Below are 25,657 nucleotides of genomic sequence, written 5' to 3'. Positions count from 1 at the left end.
AGTCCGGACTTTCCCACCCGTGTGTGCACCAAGCCCGACTTTCCCTTCCCTCGCTGCACCGCGATCGCACTTTTTTCCCCTCTCCTCCTCCTCCTCCTTTTTCCTTCCCCTCGGGCCGGGCGGGCTCGCACCCCTTCACCGCCGAGGATGCGGGTGTCGCTGCTCAGCCCCTTGCTCCTGCTCTCCTCGGCTGCAGCCGAGGCTCCGCCGAGCTCCCGGCGGCCCGAGCCAAGTGCCCGACCCGCTGCGATGTCTCCAAGTGCCCGAGCCCCAGCTGCCCCAGCGGCTACGTCCCCGACCGCTGCAACTGCTGCCTCATCTGCGCCGCGGGCGAGGGGGACTCGTGCGGCCGCAAGGAGGACCCCCCCTGCGGGGACAGCCTGGACTGCCGCTACCCCATGGGCAAGCGCTTCGCCAAGGGGGTCTGCCAGTGCAAGCTCAGCGCCCAGGTGTGTGGCAGCGACGGCCGCACCTACGACAACGTCTGCCAGCTGAAGGCGGTGAGCCGCAAGGCGCTGCAGCACGGCCTGCCCGCTGTCGCCCAGGTCCAGAAGGGAGCCTGTGAATCGGGTAGGAGCATGGCGGGGTCTGCCTGGGGTGGGTGGTGTGGGGAGTGCTGCTTGACAGGCTGTAATGAGGGGCTGGGGGCTTCTGGAGGGCTTCGAGGCTCCCCAGGGGCAAGGCAGCTCATCCTGCTGTCAGCATTCGCTGTGGTGCGGGGCAGGGGTTAGTGGGGGGCTCAAGTCCTCTCTGAACGGCACAAATCCCCTTCCTTTGTCCGCTGGGTGGGCTTAGAGGATTGGGAAGGCTGCCCTGGGATAGCATGGCCATAGGCACCTCAGTGCTGTGAATGCTGCTGAGCATGAGGCGAGCGTGGTTTGTCGCATGGCAGTGAGCGCAGGCGTTAGGCTCTCAGGTCGGTCGCCCCTTTTCAAGCCAGGGTGCAAGGCACGCTGTCCGGGCAGTGCTACAAGCTTGCTCCAGTACTGCTGGCATCACGTTTATTTCATTATTGATGCTTGCTAATGGCATCGCCTGCGTGGGCTGTGCTGCAAAACCATGGTGCCATGTCCTGCACAGGGTGCCGAGCTGGAAATGCCTCTGCTCTGGGACTGTCCCTGGGGATGTTATCAGAGGTTAGTTTGATTCCCCTGACACGTATCCTGGCAAGAAAGTGCCTGCTAAAGTAGCGTAGCTCAGACAGTGCAAAAAAAGCACCAGGTAGTATGTAAAACATCTAAATGTAGTCTTTTGTCTCTTTTACTTTCTTCTCACAAGAAGTCTTATAGCTAGAGTCTTGTGGAGTTTAAAGGGGGAACGATGCCTGTAAACCTTCCTTATGGTTTAAAATGACGACACTCACGATACCAAGCAGTCTTCTGTTTTGCAATAACATACTAAGGCCTTTGCTTGACCTACGATATTGTAATATCAGTGGTAACTTCAGGCTATAACATCAGAAAGCTTAGTAATCACCCATGTTGGAGTTCTGTTTTGTTTTTTGTTACTAAAATTGGTCACTTTATGGAAGGGCTAACATTGCTAGTTTCTTTTTCCATACTTCCTTGTATATTATTTTAAGGGTGTGCTTCTACTAGCTTTCTAATACCGTTCCTGGAAAGAAAAGTCATATGCATAGTGGGGTTTTAAATCATGTATTAGTGCATCCATTATGTCAGGTGAACCACCAACCATTCTGTTTATTCATAGATTGCAAGCTTGCTAAAAATTATTGGGAGGAGTCGGAGGGAAAAGGGCAACTGTTGTTGGCCTTTTAAAACCTTTCTGTGAATAGGAGGGCTTTCATATATCCCACTTTTCTGAGAAAGTAAATGGAGGCAGAAGGAGGGAGGGGGTAAAATGGTATTCCTGAAGTTACTTCTTGGCTTGTCAGAGCCAAAAACTGCTCCAATGCTAGCTGGAGCTGCGATAATCAGTCTCTCCAGTGTTTAGCAATCATAAATTGCTGTTTGTCTGTTCATTTTCTCATAAGCATCCGTTAGCTTTAGTACTCCTAATATTTGGTTGGAACTGATCCACTCAAAATAACAAGAATGTTTAACCAAAATGGGTGAGCTAGCTTGCATCTTAGGCTTACAGAGTGCTTGGGGCTTGGTATACATGACATTTTCTTTAAGGAATCCTCCTGAGTATACTGTTTAATAGGCTTAGGAATTCAGAGCAGTAAGGTAGAGGTAACAATTTTTTTTTCCAAGCAACTATTTTAGTGTTCGCTTTATTTTGGCTTTATTTTTTGTCCCAGTAAACCACAGCTTAGATGAAGCATCTGGTTCTCTGTGAAGTTTTAATTTTTTTTATTCAATTCTTCAGCTGCACAAACTGAAGCTCAAAGAAACCAAGTGTCTTGCCCAAGGTCAAACTGAGTTGGTGGTTGAGCCAGGAATAGAACTCAATTATGTTTTTTTTTTTTTTTTTTAAACAATAACATGCAATGGCTGTAATGAGAGGCTTTAGAAGAAAATCGACAGTTTAAAATTGCTGTTGAGTTTCTCTATTTTCCCTGTTCATGAAAGAAATCTGGCCTCAGATGACTCAGAGGTTGGAGACCTAAACTAGTTACAATGTAAATCCAATTTTACTTAACCATGCATACATTAAAACAATCTTAGATAATGGTAGCCTTACATAGCAGGACTTAGGTTGTTTTCGGAACATGCAATGACTTGGAGAGCAGTTCTTGAAACTTCCGCTTGTGTCCATTTTCAGTTGCTTACCTTGAAGCTAAGTTAGATTCAGGCTGTGATAAACCAAGATAGGCTAAGCAAATTTAGCCCTTGTTTCATAGTGACAGAAGTCTGGTGAATGAGCTCATGAAAAAAGGAGTAGTAGGTACAGAAAGGCAGGGAGGTGTCTAGAATGACAAAGCAAGTGATATTTCCAAAGCTGACAAACCTTAAAATGATTTTTTCCTTATTAAGGACCTGTATTAGCTTGAAGAACACCATGCTACGTTGAAAGTTTTAGATGCAGGGAACTGCAAGGTGGCGGGCACTGCATGGAGATGCAGGAACTCTGTTATGGGTTTTCTTCAGTGTGCCTGTGTGCTGAAATGGCTATTCATGCAATCAGCCTTATGCATCTGAGCAAACCCATGGACTTATTGAAGACACCGATGGGAATAGTATGCAGAACTTATGGACATATTTAAACTATATACTACATATAATTGTGTGTTTGTTTTTTTCCTTGTTCAACACAAGGTACCTTATGGTATGGTAGCTTTCTGAAACAGCTAGCTTTTACCTGCCTTTTGTCACGTTCTGTCACAAAGACAAAGCAGTACAGGCTAGCGCGTAAGTAGTGGCATAAACATTTATGGAAGACAACCTCTGTAGTCAAAGACCCATTCTTACAGAGATCTGTTTACCGCTGTAGCAAATTGAAATTTTAATGTCACATATCAATCTATTAAAGTGTCAAACTCCTCACCCAACGTATTCATGAGGTCACCTGCGATTTATTGCCAAATTATGTCAGATTTTTTTTTCTTGCACAGAGGGCTGTTTATCAGATCTCAATACAACATTCTCGGTACAGTTAATAATTCTCTGCAATGTTATTTTGCTAATGGTTTCTTGGAAGGCAGGTCATATGTCAAACGATTTGGGTTTTCTCTCCTAGGATGCAGAAGCAAAGGAAAAAACAAAAAGAATTTGTTTGAAAAATAAAGGTGTTGTTTCATCAGTGCAACAAGGAAAAAAATTAGAAAACCTTTGAGGAAATAAATTCAATAAATTCCAGGAAACAAGACCCATTGGCCTTAATACTGATCTTTCGCAGGGTTCTGCCTGAGAAAGTCTGCCCTCTGCATTGTGAATTGAAGTCATAACTGAAGTCACTGTCAGAAAGCAGTCGTGATATAAAACATTACCCATGTCAGTCAAATCTTCGCAAGCGAGGAGTCTAGAAGTTTCATTCCTGAAAAGAAACACTTGAAAATACAGTTAAAATTTGAGCAGGGTCATTGCACACTGTTCTGCCTAGGGCATTTCGAGCGTGCAAGAGTGTAACCTTGAAGATGCAGAGGAATAACTGAGGACATCATTACTTGCATTTCTGAAAAACTGGCCCAGTAAGAGATACTGAGGTCTCCTAATGGTATTATTGTCATCAAAGCTTTACACCTGCCTCCAGCTGTATTTAGGGAAATGCATTGCAGGGTATTAGCTGGAAATAAACTCTAGTCACATTCCTTTACTGATTGTTTTCTTTATGTCTGAGTTTGGTTTGAGTTCCTGCAGGTGAGGATGAACATAGTACAATGTTTGGTATATATTCAGAGTGTAGCACTTCACTGTTTTTGTAAAAGATATCTGACAGGAAAAAGATGTTCTTGTTGCGTCTCCTTAAGAGAGTCACTTGAGGAGGAGGAATAACAAGCTTCTGAAGTCAGTGAGGTGGTTAGGTGTCTGTGCAGGAAGGCATGTGCCAATCTCTCTCTGTCTGGCTGTTGTGACTGCTGTACTGCACAAGAAAGCCACTTTGGTGTTGGGTCACAAAATTGTTTTCATCTGTGCATGGTAGACATCCACTGTATAAGCAAGTTGCCTGAACCATAAAGTGGCATTAAACCCACCAAGGCTTTATGGTCAGTGCACAGCTATGCAACTTGATCTTAATGCTGAATTCATCAGAAAAGCTGCCCATGAACCTATGTTTCCAGCAGATGTTTCTGTTTTTTAAGCAGAGACGTTATAATCTTTTATTTGTCTTTCGTTTCTTTCTATGAAAGCGCAGTAGGGACAGTGTTTATCTCTGGTGATCGGATCTGCCAGGTTGCAGTCCTCCCTTAGACATAATAATTTTGCTGAACATACAGATCCTTTCTGAAGCTGGTTTTAGAAGGGTAATGGCGGAACAGCCTCAAAAGAATGAGTTTCCCAGGCTCACAAATTCCTAATGAATTTAAATTTGTGGATTTTGATAAAATGTATTGTCTTTAAGAAGGCGTTGAATACAATTTGGTTTGATTCCACAGGGAATAAGTTGGCAGATATTCAGAAACTTTCGGTCTTCTGCAACTGTAAACAGTTCAAGCTTTATTGTCTTCAGTGAGATAATGACAATTTATTTCTACTAATTTTTTTTTCCAGTTCTTTTCATACTAGTTAACTCCACAAATTTGTTGAAGTTGTTCCTGATTTACATCGGTGCTAATGTGATTGGAGGGAGTCTATTTCCTCCGCAAGAAAATAGATATAAAGCTATTAAAGGAACTCATATGCTGTAGATAATGCTACTATCCAAGTCTTTAGCTGGTAATAATGGGCTCTTACCTGATGGTTGCTTAGCTTTAGCCAATTGGATGTAAATCTATAGTAGTTGGAACCCATAGAACTGGAAACGCAAGATCAAATTTAACAGAGTAGACTGAACATCTTTAACTTCAGTTCATACACTTATACCCAAGTCTGGAATTTGAGTTCTCCGTTAGAGGTGCCTGAAAGCTTATCAAGATTTAATCACTTGATTTAAATGGTAGGATGAGATTTCAGATCTGCTGAGTCTGGTTGATTTGTGGGTATGGATTGGAAAAAAATCTAGTTATTTTGATTAAGAAAGATGCAGAGAGCTAAAGACTTTGACAATGTACGTTTGTTTTTGCTTCAGGTACAACCTGCTCACAACACTTTTCATGTCTTGGCTGTTCTACAGAGAGTTAATTGCATCATATTCTGCCTTTCTGCCAAGATAAATTAGCTTTGACTGCTGTGATATGATCTTGAACATGCAATAATAACATGGAAAAGAATGGATGCTATTAAGAGACCTTTAAAAAAAATATGCAGGAAATCTCATTAGGTCAATAGGTCAAAAAACCTGAAGCTGCTGTAAAAGTGGAGCTTTTACATTCTCAGTCCAGCAGAGGTCTGAGAGCTGCATGAAACTGAGAGACAGCAAGAATGTCTGGCAGGGGAGAGGAAGGAAAAAGATGTGATTAGTTTTATGTTTTAGTAAGAACAGTAGCTAGTCCTTACCACCTAATGCAAATTAAAGGATAGATTGAAGGTCTGACATAAAACCCTGTTTCTATTGCTCCAGCTGTGACACTTCTTTGAGGATGACTTTATACAGCTTAGGCAACGCTGTACATTCATTCCCTCTTCTGCTTCTCAGGCTGCAATACCTGCCTTTTAAAGCAGATTGAGAACTTCTGATGAAAAGCAGTGGTTTAACAACTGTGCAATGCACTGTTATTTCTTAATAATAACCAACACTTTAGTTCCCTTAAATCAGTCTGTACATCTGAGACCAAGTATTAGTTGCCAGTTACTTCTTCCTGGTCCACAGTTTGAGCTTCCTTGGATGCCATCTAATGTGGCTAAAGCTTCTTGTCACTCCCAGCTTGCAGAAAATGATTCAAGAAAAGTCAGTTTCTATGCAAGCATCTCAAGATTGTAACTTAGTTTTCAGCAGTATTTAGCCCCCACCAGAAACTAATACGAACAGTTCATCTTTCATCAGGCCAGGAGATCTTCAGCTAGACTTTTCCTTCAAAGTTTGCATGTCTGTTATTCTTGAATCTCCTTTGTTTGAAATTTCCCCTTCCTCCAAGGAAGACAGGTTTGGATTCACCTTCAGGTCTGAGTGTTCATGTTTTCTCACCCCAGCACCAAGGTTCTGGACTTTGCTCAGACAGAAATGGTTTCAGTGTGGTGTGGAAAGAAGAGAAGATTTGCTTCAGTTTTACAGTCTCTTCTCTTTTTTACTGCGTGTTATTTTCTTCCACTCTTTCAATATTTACATTAATCCGCTGTCTCGTTCAGATTTTATCTTTCTGCTTACCCCAAATTGTACCTGGAAAGCCACTGCCACCCATGATGATTGCGTGGTGGTGGGTCAGCAGTAGTGTGAAGCTGAGTTCTTTGGCAGGCTTCCTCCTCTGCTTTTGGCCGAGTGCGGTGCTGTGACAATTTGGCATGGGTGGAACAGTTCAGCACTCAATAGATACAAAGCGTTGTAGTTGCCCTGACTCACATAGAGCTTCACTGATGTACACCAACTGAAAAAAGCCTGCCTTCACAATGCTTTGCCCCCCACTTTTCTGATAGCTCATCAGCTGAGGGTCCTGCCAACTGATTTTCATAGATGTGTAGCCATTTCTATTATAATAAGTGTGATGATAATACTATATCCTGTCAGCGTACACTGCTGTGTATGCAACCATTTAAAGTCATGTTAGTAGACTTCAAAGGATATACTGCGTAATCTGGCAAGCTGCTTGTGAGCTGAAGGTAAGATCAATCTTCAGTGCCCCAGAAAGCAAAATAAATAAGTGTATTGTGCTTACATGTGTCTGACCTCTGCTATTCCTGTTTGCAGTGTTTCTTTTAAACCAAATACTGAAAGAAGTATATTCAATTGGTTGGAAGGATTTTTCAGAGTGCGTGAGAATGTACATAGAAATAATAGGCTGAATCTGCTCCTGCCAAGTTGTTCCGTCTGTTTATACCATACCATATAAATTTAGCTTGTAAATGTAAGCATGGTTTCTTTACCCTCAAAAGTAAATCCCATGTCCAGTAACAGGAAAAAGAACTCATGGACTTCTATGGAGAAATGCCTAATTGTCTTGATCTGGTTTCTTTAATACTTTCTTCCTTCATACTGGTGGTGTGTCAGTTCCAAAGTTCCTGTCTTTGCTTCAAGATATTGTCTAGATATTGTGCTAATGTAAAGTCCCTCACTTTCTGACTTTGTAGGTCCTTTAACAATTTATTGTGAAAGCCATCTGAAAGACGATGTAAACTATTACAGCTAGCTCTCTGTTACCTAGTATCTTATGAATTAATTCAAAGAATCGGGTAGATCAGTGAAGACTTTTTTTTTTGGAAATGGGTTAGACTCCATGGTGCTGTAATCTTGTAACTTGTAAACAACTTGAATACAAAGGTTTAATCACAGAATCACAGAGTCGTCTAGGTTGGAAGAGACCTCCAAGATCATCTAGTCCAACCTCTGCCCTAACACTAACAAGTCCTCCACTAAACCATATCACTAAGGGCTACATCCAAACGTCTTTTAAAGACCTCCAGGGATGGCGACTCAACCACCTCCCTGGGCAGCCCATTCCAATGCCTAACAACCCTTTCAGTAAAGAAGTTCTTCCTAACATCCAACCTAAACCTCCCCTGGCGCAACTTTAGCCCATTCCCCCTCGTCCTGTCACCAGGCACGTGGGAGAACAGACCAACCCCCACCTCTCTACAGCCTCCTTTAAGGTACCTATAGAGAGCGATGAGGTCGCCCCTGAGCCTCCTCTTCTCCAGGCTAAACAACCTCAGCTCCCTCAGCCGCTCCTCGTAAGACTTGTTTTCCAGACCCCTCACCAGCTTCGTTGCCCTTCTCTGGACTCTCTCGAGCACCTCCATGTCCTTCTTGTAGCGAGGGGCCCAAAACTGAACACAGTACTCGAGGTGCGGCCTGATGGTCAGTAATACATCTGTAGATATGGATTGGTGAAAGTGACCTTTAAATTAAGAACTATGCAGCATACCAAAATGCACGAGATCTCTTTATCAAACTTCTCTCTTTATTTTCTGTGTATCTTTCCTTTTTGGGTGATGCCCCATGCCCCCTTTCCTTTTAAAGACTTGGGACTTTATCTGTACCTATTACTATGTTATGTCATCTAGAAATAGGCAAATCTAGTACTCCTGAAGACCAGGTGTTGACTTGGAGTACAAGACCTACTGTGAGGTCATTCTTCAGCATGAGCTGAACTTAGAGCAAATCATGGTGGCACAAAGCATTGCTTCTGATAATTTGATGTCATTTAGAAATTAGAATGTAGAGCCTCTTCCTCATCTCACCTACTTAGTAAAAATGGTATTGTCTTATTAACATATCCAATTCTTTCTGCTAGTATAGGTCACCTACAGTCCAGCAGCCCAAGATATAAATTCAACTTCATAGCGGATGTGGTGGAAAAGATTGCACCTGCAGTTGTGCACATTGAACTTTTCCTCAGGTAATGCTTTGAAGTCTTTGAGTTGTAATTGCATAGTTTAATGAAGGTCTAAATATTTTCCTTTTCCTCTGTTTGCAACCAAGTTGAATGGTGTGCTAACTTTTGAGTTCTTGACATTCACAAAATAATCTGAAACATTACAGCAGACTCGTTTATTCAGAGAAGGAAGATACAAAGATTGTGAAATTGAGGTATAACATGAATAACACAATTCCCAAGTTGTGTTTTGCTCCTCTTTAGTAGATCTACTATATTGGTTTTAGAGTCTTTAAAGTACTTTACAAAAAAAATAAGTCTATTTCATCTTTGGATGTCTCTTCAGCCTTAACTAAGATGTGTTGCTTATTAGATTATGTTTAATATCTCCAGAGTTTAAAAAAACAAGTCCAAAAATAAGCTGAAAAAACATAGCACCTTGTTGTTTATTCCACTTTCAGTGAGACATAATGTCAGCTGGTTTTATTTTGTCAGGGAGAACATTAAGAGCCTTGTTGACCATCTCTAACCTATCTAAACACATGAATGATTTCTGATAGGGAAAAATGTTCTAAATTTGCTGACCAAGACATACTGATATTCAGTATTACTGAAGCTGAGAAGCCAGGTTTGATGTTGAGTATTCAAGCCAACCAGCTGTCAGAACAAGTTACTGCAAATATTATAGATGTTCCATTACCTGAATATCTCTCTACCCAGGAGATATTTTTACAGGCTTTTTTATTACGCAAAATCAAGATAATCAGGCTTTCTGAGACCTTGCTTTATGCACATAGTCCTATTGGTCTTATGAGAGAACGTTACAATTGAATATGTTCAAGATCTTTGCATTCTATATGTAGTAAAGATTGTTTGTTCTTTCCCTATAAGTAAATGTTTGTCCAGCAGCCTGCTGGGTGCTAATTGTAGCACTGCCTTCTGCCTGGGATTGACTCCAGTTCTTTAATGCTGAATAGCCCAGAACTTTCAAACAATTTCCTAATACGGACCACATCTTGGAAGAAGGAAGAATTTGTGGACCTTTTCTCATCTCCTGCAGCATTTTCTGTTCCCCTAACAAATTTAAGGTCATAACGTCAATTGTTCACAGAGAAAAGTCATAGTACTCTAAACAGTTTATAAAGTCTTAACTGTCTATATTGCAACAAATGTCATTCTCTACCAAATCTTACCCATTGTTAGTGTTTTTCATTTCTTTTGTCTTTTGCATTCCCAGTCCTTTCAGTCTCCAGACATATTTTTTCCTGCCTTTCTCCACTTGTGCTTCATGATTCCCTGAGACGTCACCTCTTCCTTTGCTCCTCTGTCCAGCCACAAGGTTCCTCTTTGTCCTTGGTCAGCTTTTTCCCATTAGAGGATCAGTCCATTTGTCAGCCTTACTATTGTCATTTTCTTCCCATATGGAAGCAGCAATTAGTGGGTCAGATGGGCTCCTCCTCCTTCCATTTTTGTCACCTAGCCCCTCTGCAAAGAAACCTATAAAGATAGAATTGGAAACCAAAGGAAAAGGACCATGCCAGGCATCCAAAAAGCTCAGTTTCTATCTCCCTGGCTGACTGCAATCAGTCTGCAAGAAATACTTTCTCCATCAATGTGTTTTTTTGTGGGGTTGTTGTTTGCTTTGGTAATGGTTATAACATCGGTGATCAAATGCTTTGTTATTGGCTAAAAGGTGGTAAATGATTTCTGATGTAATCATCTCTAAGTTATGTTTCCCTTTTGAGTTACAATTACTTGCTTCTTATATAGGCACCCTCTCTTCGGTCGAAATGTCCCACTTTCCAGTGGATCAGGGTTTATTATGTCTGATTCTGGTTTAATTGTGACCAATGCCCACGTGGTGTCAAGTACCAACGCTATATCAGGGAGACAACAGTTGAAAGTGCAGCTACAGAATGGAGACACCTATGAAGCAACCATCAGAGACATTGACAAGAAATCTGACATTGCAACAATAAAGATTCACCCTAAGGTGAGTAGCAAAAAGACCTGGATGAATTAATTTGGTAACTTTATCTCAATTTCATTTAGTGCAGACATATTGACTGGAATATGTACTTTAGGGATTCCTTGTCTGGAGACAACAATGTACTGAACAAACAGTTTCTCTTGGGCTGGAAAAAATTTCCTCTCTTAGAATTAAATTACTTTGTCTTTTGTACTAGAAAATGCTTAAATAAAAAGGGGAGGGAGATTGGAATATAGCTCAGCTAGTATGTGGCTATATTCTCCTGTCTTTACCTGAAGACACAGGATGTCTTAGTTAATCATTCTAGCTTAGAGCCAGTACATGCCCTGGCAGGTAATGTAGGGGGAGTGGCAGGCTGATCTCTAGCTGGTGTATATGCTGTTTCCAGGAGGAGGAGGGAACAATCTGCTGGAAAATGGGGAAATCTGGTTCAGAATCTTGTTAACATTTTTTCTGAAATTACTGCTGCTAGCAGTTTGTTTCTGAAGACAGTTTAAGGCAGTAATGCCCTGTAGTATACTAATGGTATCTGATGTAAGTTTTGGGCATATGCTAGAGAGTTACATTAATGTAATGGAAAGTATGTGTTCCTAAGTTCATGCTAGTTTTTTATCTTTCTAAGCAAGTTACTATCAATATAAACTAATGGCTGTTTCTTTCTTCTGTGTTTTATTTAAGAAAAAATTGCCAGTATTGTTACTGGGGCATTCTGCTGATCTGAGACCAGGAGAATTTGTGGTGGCAATTGGAAGCCCTTTTGCCTTACAGAACACTGTGACAACAGGTATTGTCAGCACTGCTCAGCGAGATGGCAAAGAACTTGGCTTGCGGGACTCTGATATGGATTACATTCAGACAGATGCTATTATCAATGTAAGTACTAGGTACAAGAGAAACTGAGCTTCACAGTCCTGGGACTTTGAAATCCCTCCGTATTTAACAGATAAATCCACCAAATGAACCCTGTGTTTGAAATCAGTGATAGGCACTTATTTTTATAAGACTACACACTGTCTGTTAGTTGCACTCAGGCATTAATGTCATAAAAGGGATGTTAAATAAAAAGGACCTCTCTGAGTTTGTCCATGAAGATGTTACATATGACAGACCCATCTCATTCTGTAGATCTTGTGCAGTAAGACATGATTATATAGACCCACAGTAAATCAACACATTTCTCTCTGTGCTTGTTCAGCTGGTCTGGCCCAGCATACTGTAGAATAGAGCCAAAGTTTCTTTCATCTCCATCCATTAGAACCAGATGGAGCAATCAAGTTGATAGCATCTGCTTGAATTTAATATGAGAACACCAAGGTAAGAACTTAAGAAAAAGTTTTTTTTCTGTTGTTTTTCTTTAAGGAGACTAGGGGGGAGGGAGGGTGTTTTCATGTTTTGTTTTCCCTTTGAGCATCACATAATTCAAATAAGAGTCTAGATGTAAAAGAAGTTAAACTTTTGAAATACTGTACAGAGTTAAAGCCCCCTAGTGTTGCCTGTTGTATAGAAAAACATGAAAATAATACCTCTTCAGATCTTCAGCTTGGAGAGATCCAGAGTGATTCAGCGAAGTCCTTGGGTGTGTATATAACTTGTAGTGATTCTAAAAAGAGCACTGCATGCATATCTGAGGTGGGAAATGGCCTGAAATTTTACAGCTTAAATCTGTTATACATTAAAAGAAAAATACTTCCAGCATTTATTTGCTGGACCTCGATACCAAATTTCACATAAACACTAAGCATTATGACTCATTTACACATGCAAATCTCCTGACAAATACGTATTCTCACAGAGCTGTTGAGATAAATTTTATGAAAAAACAAGGGTAACTATACTTTTGTGCTAAGATATGACATAAAAATGAACTTTTTGAAAAAGGTCTTCGTATGATTCAGAAGCTGAAGGTCCTAAGACATGTAATTGGAATTAATTTTTTCAGTTGTAAAAAGAAGACAGGAAAACTTATGCAAAATGGTTTACTTGGAAGTACACACTGAATTGGTGGCAGAGGCAAAATTAGAACATGGGATTCTTGACTTCACGCCTGTGCACATTCCTCAAGATCAGACTGCTTCCTTGCATATACTTAGGCATTCACTGCACTCAAAAGCTAGTGGACAAGTTTACACAAGGATAACAGTGCATCAGATAATACTAGAGCAAATGGAATACTGATAGTAGAGTAGGTAAGAAAAATGACAACATGTGTAAGTTGCCATCAGAGACCACAAAACATGAAGATAGTCCCTGGCATAGGGATGCTGTGTACTTAGCTAATGCACTAGTTTTCTCCTGAGAATGGGAGGAGTTTGAGTGCTGGTCTACTTAGAGCATTCCTGTGGCTTAGCCAAAACGTTACTGTAGGAATGTGCATGCAGCTGCCTTCTGAGAAATGCTAGGACAGCAGGAACATGGAGCAGGAGAAAACAGGGCCGTAAGCTCCCAAATGGAGCTATATTGCTTGTGCTAAAGTTCTTTCACTAAGCAGATCCTTCAAGCAGAGGACAAGTGGATCAAAGATGGTAGGCTGAGCAAGGCTGAAAAATCAGTCTCAATTCTTTTGTGTCAGTGAGACATAAAACAAACCAAGCGTGTAACCTCTGATCACTGACAAGGTACATTGTAAGAAACTGATCTCTTTGTTTAAACGTGAACTTTGAAGCTTATTTTAAAACTTTAATGTCTGTTTTACTGTTCTGAGAATCTATAAGGTTTGTTCAGTGCTATCTAAGTGTAAACAGTTTATATGGCTCATGTTGCTGTCATGCATCACTTAGCTTTTGTTTATTTTGAGTGGTAAGTTGCTGCTTTTGGCTGTTCAGTAGACCTACTTGAAAAGTCTGGCCTTGCTCAAAAGCAAACTTGTTGAGCCAACATGAAGATGGACAAGGAAATTCTCCAACTCCCACTTCCTGTAGTCCTGTTGGATGTTTCCTTTGAAGGACATTAGGTATTAGGTAATTTCAGATTGCTCAGAGCTGCTATATGCTCTCCCTAGAGGGAAGTGCATCTCAGTGGCTATTAAATCAGTCCTCATGTAGAACCTACCTCATAGGTGATTAAACTTCCAAAGCACTGTGTTCTCCCCAGTGGAAAATGAGAGACTGACAGTGCCACAAACCAAACTGATGAATAAAACTACTTAAAAACTGTGCATATGCTGAATGTACCTCAATTAAATATAACTTTAACCAGCAATTACTTGTTTCAAAACCTTGTTCTAACAGTATTTAGAATAATCAAAATACCCATTTTAATTAGTGATTTAGTGATTCTTCTTTAAATTTAAGGCAGAACTATTCTGAGTTTTAAGTTACTGCTCCTAGCTTAATGCCATTTACTGAAAAGGAAAAAAAAAAATCATAAGAGATGTGAGCAGGTGGGGTAAAACCTACTTGTAATCTTCTGTGATCAGTATTGAATCCTTCAGTGCTGCCTAAGAAATGTCTTGCTCTCTTTCAATTGCTTACAAACAAAATACTACTTGAAATGCAATCTTCATTTCCTACAGTGAAGCAAAAATTTATTGTTCCCTTATGTCATTTTTACAGTATGGCAACTCTGGAGGACCTCTAGTTAATCTGGTAAGTCCAGGTGACTTCTTTTTTAAGAAAGTGTTTGAAATAAGTGGAAGAATATTTCTTTCAAAAGGTTCAGAGACTACACCAACCTCCAGCTATTCAGGCTAATGGTGGGCAGATAACCTGAAGCTAATACAAGCAACGCAAATTGAGTTTCAGTTCATACACCTTCAAGAAACATTCCCCTGTAGTGTACAGGAAATTTTACACAGCAATGAGGAAAATAGGTTTTGGTAGGAGCAGTTATTTTCTTTCATGATCTGAAACCTGGGGTACAAGGCAAAGATGGGACTTGTTCAATCTACACAACTGCTTTTAAAATAGATTACTTAAAACCAGCTCTGATTTTGTAGATCAGTGAATTCTGACTCCACTGCCTGCTTGGCAGAGAGGAAATCTTGATGAGTGGTTGGATGTACCTTGGATGAACAAACTGTACTGTAATCTCTCTGGCCATCACAGATAAATGTGAGAGGGATTGTGAATCAGAGCCCAGATCCTCCCTTAGAAGTAATGTTTATTTCTTGAGTGATTACAACACTCTACAGTTACTTACACCAGACTTTAAAATGAAAGGCTAGGTTGTGAGCTGAATCCTGTCACTTAGGAGCACATTAATTGAGTGCTGTCTCCCAACAGGATGGTGAAGTGATCGGAATTAACACCTTGAAGGTTACAGCTGGAATTTCCTTTGCTATTCCATCAGACCGCATCACTCAGTTCCTTACAGAGTCACTTGACAAACAAAATAAAGGTAAGGTCTGCAAGATACAGTGATGTTGTTATCTTCCAATTATTACTCTAACTGAAGTCCGGGTGAAATGCAAAAAGGCACAGGTCTGGGATCCTACTGCTGAAAGAAGTAGCATTATTTTACCATATAGAACACCTTGGACTTGAAAATAGAAGACTTCTTCATAGAAGAGGGAGTGTTGCTTTATTATTAACAGCCCCAAAGAGTAGATATTACTTGTGTTAATCTGGGGAAAAGGACCTCTGTGGTCACAAATGAGTCATGACAGTCTCAAATGACCTTGAGACCAGATGGTGACTCAACGAGTCTTCTCCTCCTCTTTCACATATTGTCCAAGCGAAAAGGATATTAAGATGTACTGTGGACAATAAGGAGCAAACTCATAAAACATTTATCCAACAATGGTTTGTGGTGTGCACGTTATCTGTTGTTGATCTTTCTTTGCCCTGGTCATCTATGTCTGTGCTATGTAACTGAATATTGTGATAGATCCTCAGACCCATGGGGAAGAACAACTACGTGCTAATTCCTAAAGAACTATGTGGGTTCTATCGGGATTCATAGGAGAGAAAAAAAATATCTCAGAACCAAAGAACATATACTTCTAAATGTATCAGCGACTACAGTGCTCTGGGCTTTTCATATGTGCCTCGTGTCTAACACTGTACTAGTAGGTGTCATAGTATGTGCTACACAGCCAACGTTGATCTAGCAATACTTCATCCAGGCCAAACCTTTTACCTTGTTTGCCAACTTATCTGTCCACACGCTACTCATCTTTCTTCATGACTGCTGGCTGCTGCTTTTCTTGAATCTTTTTGATTTTAATCTTCTCCTCCTCAGTTCATCCAGTTTCTGATGCCAGAATTGCTTCCCTACACCATTGTCCGCTCAGTGTTCCATCAGACACTTTTAATTCAGAAACTTCCCTTAGAGACTTCAAAGTTATGCATCTGCCTATATATTTGAGACCATCACTGTTCTGACTGGGTCTCCTTCATTCAAGCTTTGCTGCTTTCCCCAAATCAGGTTGCTTTCCCTTGTTGATTTGGAAAAAAATGATGAAAATAGTTACTAATTATGTACTGAAAAGTGCATTTCAAGGTAGCTGACATAATTTTACTTCAGTCAACAAGTCAAAAAATTGTTTCTTTACTCAGTTTACCACTGTTCCATTTCTGTTGCCTTCTGAGAGAAGCAGCCTATATTGTTGGTGATGCTGCCCTGCAGAACCAAACTGCTCGCTCCAAGACAAGGCAGAGTGATGGTCTACCCTGCAGGTTATAGAGGCTGAAAGCCTACCACCTGCCAGCGGGTTCTTGGTCACTGTGGCTGGAAGGTGAAGGCTGGATATGCCACCACTGAAACAAGCCCTCTTGTTTCCTTAGGCACCCTCAGGCACCTTTGCTTCTGCAAAGTGGTGTACCTGCTAGGCCCAGCTAGAGGACCTAGAGATGGTACCGCCTATGGACCCCTAAAAAAAATAGTGAAGGATTTAAGTTTAGGTGGCATGTGACACTCATGATTTTTGATGCTTCTTTTTACCCTGTAATCAAAAGAAAAGGATTCACACTGACTCTTAGCATCATCAAGTTCCACTGCTTGGCATAGGCTCTTGGCACAGGCAATTTTTTTTTTTTTTTTTTTTTACTTATTGAAGAACCCTGTACTTTCACTTCAGTTAGAAGAGTAGTCATTTAAAGCCCTTGATGCATAGAGGAGGAGAACTTCTAGCAGATATTTTCATAATGTCTGAAATTTAGTTTGCATTTTTTAGGCATTTGGTAATAGTTTTAATTTTTGTTTTATAGACATTATTTCTTGTCATAAAGAATTTATGTAAGTAGAATTTTTGGGATGTTTTTATCATGCTTTATTTTGCTCCAGTTACATTTCAGTAGTTTCAGTGGGATCCACCCTTATGGTACAATTAGGTCATAGAAATAAGTTTAAGGGTATTACCATCTTGCTGTAAATATCATATTGCCTGAAGATGATAAAATTCCCAGAGGAAACATCTCTTTCCAGATTCACTTTGGCTTATAGGAGATACTCAGGGTATCATTAAATAAGTCTGATTTGAGTCTTTTAAATTTCAGTTGATCAGTTAACTGCCAGTTTCATGTAGAAGGCATAAATTCTCGAAGTCTCATCCGTTATATACCTGGAAATATACAAATATATAATCTACCTAAGTACGGGGCATGGCGGAAGTAGAAGAGAATGGCATTTGAATGAATTATCTAAACATTCTTTGTTACCTAATGTATTGTATGGTTGATACGTTAGAAATTATTTTGTATTTTTGACCAAAAAATTACTGTGCTTTGTACAGATTATGCTTACTGCTTGAAAGGTCTGAAACTTTGCTAATTTTGCTAATTTTGAATTTAAGTCATAATGTCAACCTACTTCTATAGTTAAGAATTCCTAAACTGGTGCATGAAATTAAATGTTTCCATCTATGTCTCAATTTTAATCATCTGTGTGTTGTGTTTTTACGTGTGGAAATCAGTCTATATATTTTGGCATTCACTTTTTTTTTTTTTTTTTTACTTCAGTGCCTTTTGCTAGTAACCAATAGGAATTTCTTGCTATTGAATAAATTAAGCTATACAGTTTGTATTGAAGATACACTGCACATAATTCAGCATTATAGATTGGAGTTATTTTTCCTGATTTCTTTTTGACGGTGGAATATCTTTTGTAAGTGCTTTCAGGACTGCTCATGCAACCTGCAAGATGATCTAAGTGTAAAAGGAGCAAGTGGAGAAGTAGGAATTGTGTTTGCCATTTGAATAAAGAGTGCAGGTTTCGTTCCTTCACTCAGACCTTGGTGATATCCTGGCCCCACTGATATTAACTGTAGTGGGGATGCTCATGTGACAGATGTTCATGTCCATGAAGAGTCTGAGTGACTGACTCCTTAATTTAAATTTATTGGTTCTTTTTGCTAGTTTATAAACACTTCTGTCTTCAGCCTCTGTTTATCTAGCTGGTTTGTATATCTATATACAATCTATGTATACTGTTAGAAGCATCAGTTAAAAACAGCTTAACAGTAAAATAAATGCTTTCCTTACTGTGCAACAGAAAGCTCCTTAAATAATGAACTGCATCTAGATACTTGGTGTCAGCTGCTTGTCACTTTCTATTAACACAAAACAGATTTAATTTTAAGCTGATGGCTGAGGCTAGTTTACTTGACTTTGTACCACTGGAATCAGTGTTCAAGCTGACCAGGTGTTCACAAAAACTAAATGTGATTTGAATCTCTCCCTCTGCCATGCTCTACTAAAACTTTAAGCTGCAGTGATTTCACAATCGTCCAGCCTGACTGTTGTAATATATTAACCTTCTTTTAACCTCTGCTGGGACTTCACGCTGGTTGATGTGCTTATTAAATGTATGACCTCCCTTTATTCCGGTTCTCTCAATTATTTTTTTCTTCTGCCTCGTGATTGCACAAATTGCCAAAATGACAGGTTTTGAGTCTTTTTATTTGCAGAGGAAATATAATATTTGGCAGGTAGTTCCAGGTGCCACATATTGTTTTGCCTGTATGACTCAATCCTGACCCATCACAAGGCCCCTTGTGATGATAAGATAGTATAACTGGTTGTCTGTGCCCATTCAGTCTCTGTTCATATTTCTAAAAAACAAACAAACAACAACAACAAGCAGTCAATTTTACTTGTTCATGAAAACTTAGCGTAAGACTTTTCACTTGGCTTAAATTGGATGGACATGAGCAAAACAAAAGGCTTAAAACTTTCTTTACTTTTCTTACCGGAAGCTTTCTGGTTTACAAAATGACAGTGATTGGGAAGGGGAGGAATCTAGATTCTGCAGCTTAAATAACCCATAGCTCATAGCTTATTGTTTGTATTCTGCATTGCACAGGCAATGACTGACAGCAAAGTATTTAATACAGACAGTAAACTGTCCCGAGAGAATATGTCATCTATGTGGTTGACTGCAGTCTAAGGAAGACAATTTCACAATTTCATCATTTAACTGTCCACATTGCAAAAAGGGGTGGAGGTGGGGGGTGGGGTATTTTTCAGGTATTGGAGTTACCATTTTTAGGTTTTGTTTTGTTTTTGTTTTCTTAAAGTGAACATTTAAAGATTTGTATACCCTGTGTAGACTTGTGAAGCACTATGAGTGTGCTAGTTCATGGCTGTGCCCAAAGCTTATGAGACTTCAGTTTTGAGTAATAGGACATCGTCATGATGCTTCTGCTATAGCTGATTGTGATCTCATTAGTTTCACTAATACAAGAGAATACAAGAGAGACAGAATATTTCAGGGAAAAGCAGAGATGACGGTTACAGATATGACTGTCTAGAGTGTTGTAAATTCCCTGTTTTAGTACTCAAGATTTTCACTGACATTAATGGGAATATTGGACATGCGTAAAATTTAGGACTAATTCTTTTACTTGGGACTATTTTTCTTGGAAAGAATAAGAGTTAGAGGAGGCTCTACAACTCCTCTTCAATCTTTTTCCTCACATGAGAATATAGGGAAGCTCAAAGAAATTGTGGAGTAGTTATGCTGGAACAAGTAAGGGGAAATATTGTTTCATACCGGATATAACTAACTACTGAAGCACTCACTTCAGGAAGTCATCAGACTGCATTTGTTCACAAAACAGCTGTGCAATATCATGACTGCTAAAAGGCAACTACAGGAGTTTGGTGCTGTTCCTGAAGGAGTGAATTTGGATGATTTAAAATTCTGTAGAGTCCTGGGTAAGGTCTATGCTGTTGTTTTGTTATTTTTTAAACTTACTTTTCATTCTTTGGAGTAGAATTCACTGTGAGCCTTTCAGTTGCATCTTTATAAGGCTGTCTTTTCTCTGAAAGGTGGAAATTTCCCTTTCTTTAAATCCCATTTCTACAATTTTAATGAGGATACTGTATGATTAAATTGTTTTGACCAGTTTCAGATGAAATGGTAGTTGGTTATAAAATCTTCTATTTACTGAAGTCGTATGATACTAAATCACTGAATTTTTCCTGAATTTCCTGAAGGAAAACTCTTACAAAGCATAAATGAGTTTCTCATACTTGCTGGCAGAGAGCAGGATTGTCATTCCATATACCAAGGTTAAGTGAAAGAAAAGATGGCCTCAGTATAGATGTGTATGACTTGTTTTTAGATTTGATACTTCCTGTTTTAATTGACAAGTACTTTGGGGGAAAAATAGTTATATTTGCAGTATTTGTCTGAATTTCTTCAATATTTTTTATGTTATTTTCAGATAGCAAGAAGCGTTTCATTGGCATCCGAATGCTGACAATAACACCTGCGTAAGTATCTTGGAAAGGTAATCTGTATGACTATGCATAGCATCAATGGCAAGATACGTTGTGGTTCAGAACTCTGCCATTCAGCTTTTGCTATAAATCTCCAGAGAATCCAGAAGTATGTGGATTACACAGTTAGCTTCTTGGAAGCCTGTTAACATTTTAATTGTATTGGTGAAATGTGTGTTCTCAGACTTGAAAAAGCACTGCCTCTAAATACTGGGAATTGTGAATGACCTATTGGAAGCTGAGGGAAATTAGGGAGGGCCTGAATACTTCCTTTTGTTCTTGACAAGGATGTCTGCAGTGACACCAGGTTTTAGGTGTTATTTAAACAAGCTGCTGCATTCAGGTTACTCTGAGTGCCAGTAGCAGATTAGCTGCCTGAGGGTTTGGTGACGTTTTTTTCAGTGCCAGTAGAGGCTATATGAAGTGAGATTTTATGTCTAACCACAAATTGGGAAGAAAGTAGTTGCTAAAATTCAAAACTAAAGCTTCATGCTTACATGTTAACAAAAGCAGGATATGGACACCTTCCTCCTATTTTTTTATTTTATTTTTTTACTCTTTTCTTTCTCATACTGCTTTGTGTCTTGCTGTTATCCAGACAGATCCTGGGATTACAAATGAGGGTTCTTACACTTTTGTTCTTTCTCAGCAGTAGGCACGTTTCCAAAGTGGCAGTAGACTAAAAAATTAAACAAGACAATTTCCAGCTGGGCTTGTAGTAAAGCCATCTTTATTTATTGAGTTAGACTCTTGCAATCTTCCCCAAAGTGTCAGATCCTCAGCTGGAACAAATCAGTGGAATGGCATTAACATCACTGGACTGCCACCAATAAAGAGGAACTCAGAATGTTTCTCTGTGTAACTATGACATGAACACAACGTGAGATTTTACTGGCTTTGAGGTGTCTAATGAACCAGTGTAAGATGTCTCCAGGCCTATTTTCAGGAAAAGGCTATTTCTTTCCATGTGTTTGCTTTAGTCATGTAATTATGTTAGCTTTCTTAATAAAAAATAAAACAAAGTGAAGCTCTGTGCAGCCATGTGAGCTTCCTTTCAATCTGAGGGATCCCAGGTTTTCATGACTGACAGCAGAGAAATCCATCATTAGTTAAAAATTCTCTGTTTCTGGAAGTGGGTTTTAATCCACACAGTACACAGAACTGAAATAATGTTGTCATCTCAGAAATTAGAGGATGTTTTTAGTGCCTCTATTTTGCAGCTGGTTCCTGTCGTCTTTCTTTAAAAAGGCAAGCACAACCTGTTTTATATGTGAGAAAATTTGAGGAAGATGAAGTTTCCCTGGAAAACTCACAGTTCTAATCTCCTACGTGATGACTGAAGTTGTCAAAAGCTATGTTGTTATATGAATTAAGACTATCTTGTAAAATGTAAAAATGCAAAAACATTAGCAAATTTCTGCATTATCGCCCATGTTAACTCTTTAGGGCAGAAATGTCTTTTGCCTCTGTAGCGCGTAGGACACAGTGCTACTATTTCTGTGCTACATTCATTTTTAGTCACAAACATTTGAGAATAAATAAATTTGAGATTAAATATGAATTTTTGAATGCTACTGCTTTTGTAGTGGAATCAAATGCTATGTGATTGTGTTCTTTTTAGCTTGGTGGAAGAACTGAAACACAATAATGCTGATTTTCCTGATGTCAGAAGTGGAATTTATGTACACGAGGTTGTTCCGAACTCACCTTCTCATAGGTATGTAGAGCACATTATTCTCTTCATCATAAACAAATTTCCAAATAGATATTAGTAGGTAGTATTCCTATTCGTATTCAAGTACATCATTATAGCAGTCTTGATTTCTGTTTAAACAATTTAAAATAGTGCCTGTGGGTTTAAAAAAAAAAAAATTGTGCTAAGATTCTAGTGCAGTGAAATATTCCGATACCAGAACTATTCTAAATGACACCAGGCAGTATTGAACAGTGTGCAAATTTAAACAACACCCTACATTTAATGAACCAAATTTGTGTTGGAAAAGTATGTTGAATATTTATAAATAGAAACTTGGACTGAGTTTAAACAGGAAACAGGATAGCACTCACATAAGATATTGTCTGAACTATTGTCTGAGACAATGCTTTATCTTAGAGGAAAAGACTATTTTACAGAAAAACCGGAAAATAAATAGCATTTCTATAAATTATTTCAGGAATTATTGAAAAGATGCAAAGGCAATAAAATTGGCTATTGTGGCCTACCTTTGAACAGCAAGAGAAAAATAATTTGCCTATTGTTCAGTTGGTACACCACTGCTTTTCTTGAAATTTTGATAGTGTTCGATTTCCAATGCCTGACGTACATACTCTAGAGATAAAAACATATTCTTGTAAATGGATGGAGTGAGGAAGTCTTGGCTAAAAGTCTTTTCTATTTCTCCTCTGCTGTAGTTTTGATGAAGACAAAGAGAATTAGACTACTTTAGCTGTTGGTCTGTTTTCTGTTTTAGAAGAAAATCCTCAATGAAATATTGCAAGACTAACTTTGCATTTAGCAGCACTACAGTTTATTCTGTTCCAGTCAGAAGGGTGAAATTCCCCTTCAGTGGAAACTAAAACACACAAAAATTCATTTCATCAGCCATAGAGGTGGTGAGTTTTGGTACTTCTCTACACAGAAGGCATACTTACTGTCTGTTTCTTCTGTCTTTGCAGAGGAGGGATCCAAGATGGAGATATTATTGTTAAAGTCAATGGGCGTCCTTTGATGACTTCCAGTGACCTGCAGGAGGCTGTGATGAATGAATCACCTCTACTACTTGAAGTCCGAAGAGGAAATGATGACTTGTTATTTAACATTGAGCCTGAAATTGTCATGTAAATAGAATTGAGGAAGCTCCCACCATAATTAAACTCACTTATTCTGGAACACTAGATACCTCCTTTACAGCTACAGTAATTATACTTCCTGTTGACTAATGACAAGGTGGACTAACTTAATTGCCTGAACCATTTCTGTACATAGTAGCTAGAATGAATTCAATTATGCCACGTATTGCAGGTTTGACTTTCAAAGCAATTTAAGACACAGGTTCTGGGGTTGGGGAGGAGGAAAGTAAGTTTTGGGTAGCTGATGGAAATGGTGCCTACTTCCAGTTTGAGGAGATTTCAGAGCAGGTTTAATTCTTCGTTTTGAAAGATGAAAATACAACTGGAAGCTAGAAAACACGCCAAAGGGGTAAATTATTCTTAAATTACAGTCATAGCTGCAGCAGAACCAAGCTATTGCAATTGAGCTTTTTTTTTTTCTGTATAACTTCTTCAATGTGAAACTACTATTGGCAAAGCTTGTATTTGTTCTTAGTGCTTGTATGCTACATGTCAACGCAGGTAGATTAAATCTGTAAATATCAAAAGGAACAAAAATGGTATCAGGCTATAGAGTGTTACACCTAGGTCATGCGATTTTGGAATATAGTAAATGATTCTTATAGAATTAATGCCTTATATATAAATCAAAACAATGTGCTGAACAAAGTTAAGTTTGAGAAAGTGCACAGTTTTTTTAAAAAAATTGATACAAATTAGTTTTGCATTTTACTGGTAAGCTTTGCTGTAAAATTGTTATACTACTTTTGGCTTGTACTGTGTAAGTTTCTACTGTAAGGAGATTAAAGTTTACACAAATAAAGTGTTGGTGTAAACCTCTTTTTAAACAAGTGTTTTCTACCTTCCCTATTCTGTCAGACTGGAATAGACTCTCTCAAGCCAAAATCTTCTTGCAGAAAATTGGGCCCTGATGCTATGAAACCCCTTTGCAACCCTATGGTATGATTATTCAGCCCGTATTTAGGCTATGTTTAGAAATGCTTTGTACACAAGTCATTTATTTACACTATTTTTTTCCCATATTTATGAATCATGCTTTGATGTCATTTAGAGACTATCTAGCTGGGTTCCTGTTATGCTCTATTCTGCAAAGACGTGACAAGAAGCAGAAAGGAAGCACTATTAACCTCCAGCTAGAGCATGTGAGATATGTGTAATAAATACAGCACAGAAATTGCTGAAAGCTAAATCCAGATCTAATTTTGAGGCTTAGGATACCTATCTTCTTTCTTAGTGAATATTGCTACCATTACCAAAGAGAGAGACAGCAAGTATTTATCTAGAGCATTTTATACATCTAGCTGTGGTTTCTAGACTTGCGTCTAGATTACTTGTGTCTTTATTTAAGACATTTTTTCATCAAACCAAAATCCTTAGGGCAACTAGAAGCTCCTCTTTAGGTAGCAGTCAACTCTAGACATGCAGGCTATACCAACTAACTTGTTACAAGTCTTGTGCCTTTGTGTTTGTATGATAGCAAGCATGTAGAAAAGAGAAATCTTGTTACATGTTACATGCTGGCTATCTGTGACTGCAGCTATACAGTTGAAAGATAGGTTATATTAATCCTGAAAGTGAATGTGTTTTTTCTTCCATCACATTATTGCCTATGTCTTTGGTAATGGCATGACACCCATGTTGTCACTAAAATGTGAACTGTTAACCCTGTCAACAAATGTGACTTAGTTATATCTGTATAGTATTCCCTGTTCAGGGGGATTAACTACTTTCCCATGAGTTACAAACTTTGCATCTAAGCTTGCAAAAAACATAAGTATGTTGAATTTAAGATAACTGTGGCATGTAGAAAGATACTGTCACAGCTAAATTCAAGCCTATACATAAGTGTGTACCATGTTAGGACTACCATATTATAGTTCATGAAGGATGCTGGACTGTTTGTATCCACTTATTAATATTAGACAAGTTTAAATATTCTCAACAGTTATTAATTTTTCAAATTTTTGACCGAGTATATGGTAAGATCAACAGAGTGATTAGCCATATCTGTGGTGCTTCTTACTGTAACAGAAGCTTTATTGCTTCCTGGTAACACAACAATGACTTTGAAATAAATTTCTTACAACTCTTGTTACAATAATACTGAACAGAGTCTGAAAGTGACAGAGTAATGTTAACATTTAAGCAGTGCACTCTGTAGAGTGCCTTGGCCTTTCAGTCATCACACTA

The 25,657-nt window shown here is 39.0% G+C and overlaps 1 protein-coding gene across 1 annotated transcript; it reads left to right on the top strand.

Moving 5' to 3' along the window:
* HTRA3 (HtrA serine peptidase 3) lies at window positions 1-24,297 on the top strand. Its single transcript, XM_013179211.3, is given in 10 exon segments — window positions 1-181; window positions 184-570; window positions 8,893-8,992; window positions 10,739-10,961; window positions 11,637-11,831; window positions 14,510-14,542; window positions 15,179-15,293; window positions 20,563-20,611; window positions 22,239-22,334; window positions 23,294-24,297. Coding segments are annotated over 10 exon segments (1,398 nt in total). The 5' UTR covers window positions 1-147; the 3' UTR covers window positions 23,460-24,297.
* Window positions 24,298-25,657: the final 1,360 nt, after the last annotated feature.

Source organism: Anser cygnoides, chromosome 4 (genome assembly GCF_040182565.1).
Source record: "Anser cygnoides isolate HZ-2024a breed goose chromosome 4, Taihu_goose_T2T_genome, whole genome shotgun sequence".
Classification (NCBI taxonomy): domain Eukaryota; kingdom Metazoa; phylum Chordata; class Aves; order Anseriformes; family Anatidae; genus Anser; species Anser cygnoides.
This window is presented reverse-complemented; position numbering and strand designations above follow the sequence as displayed.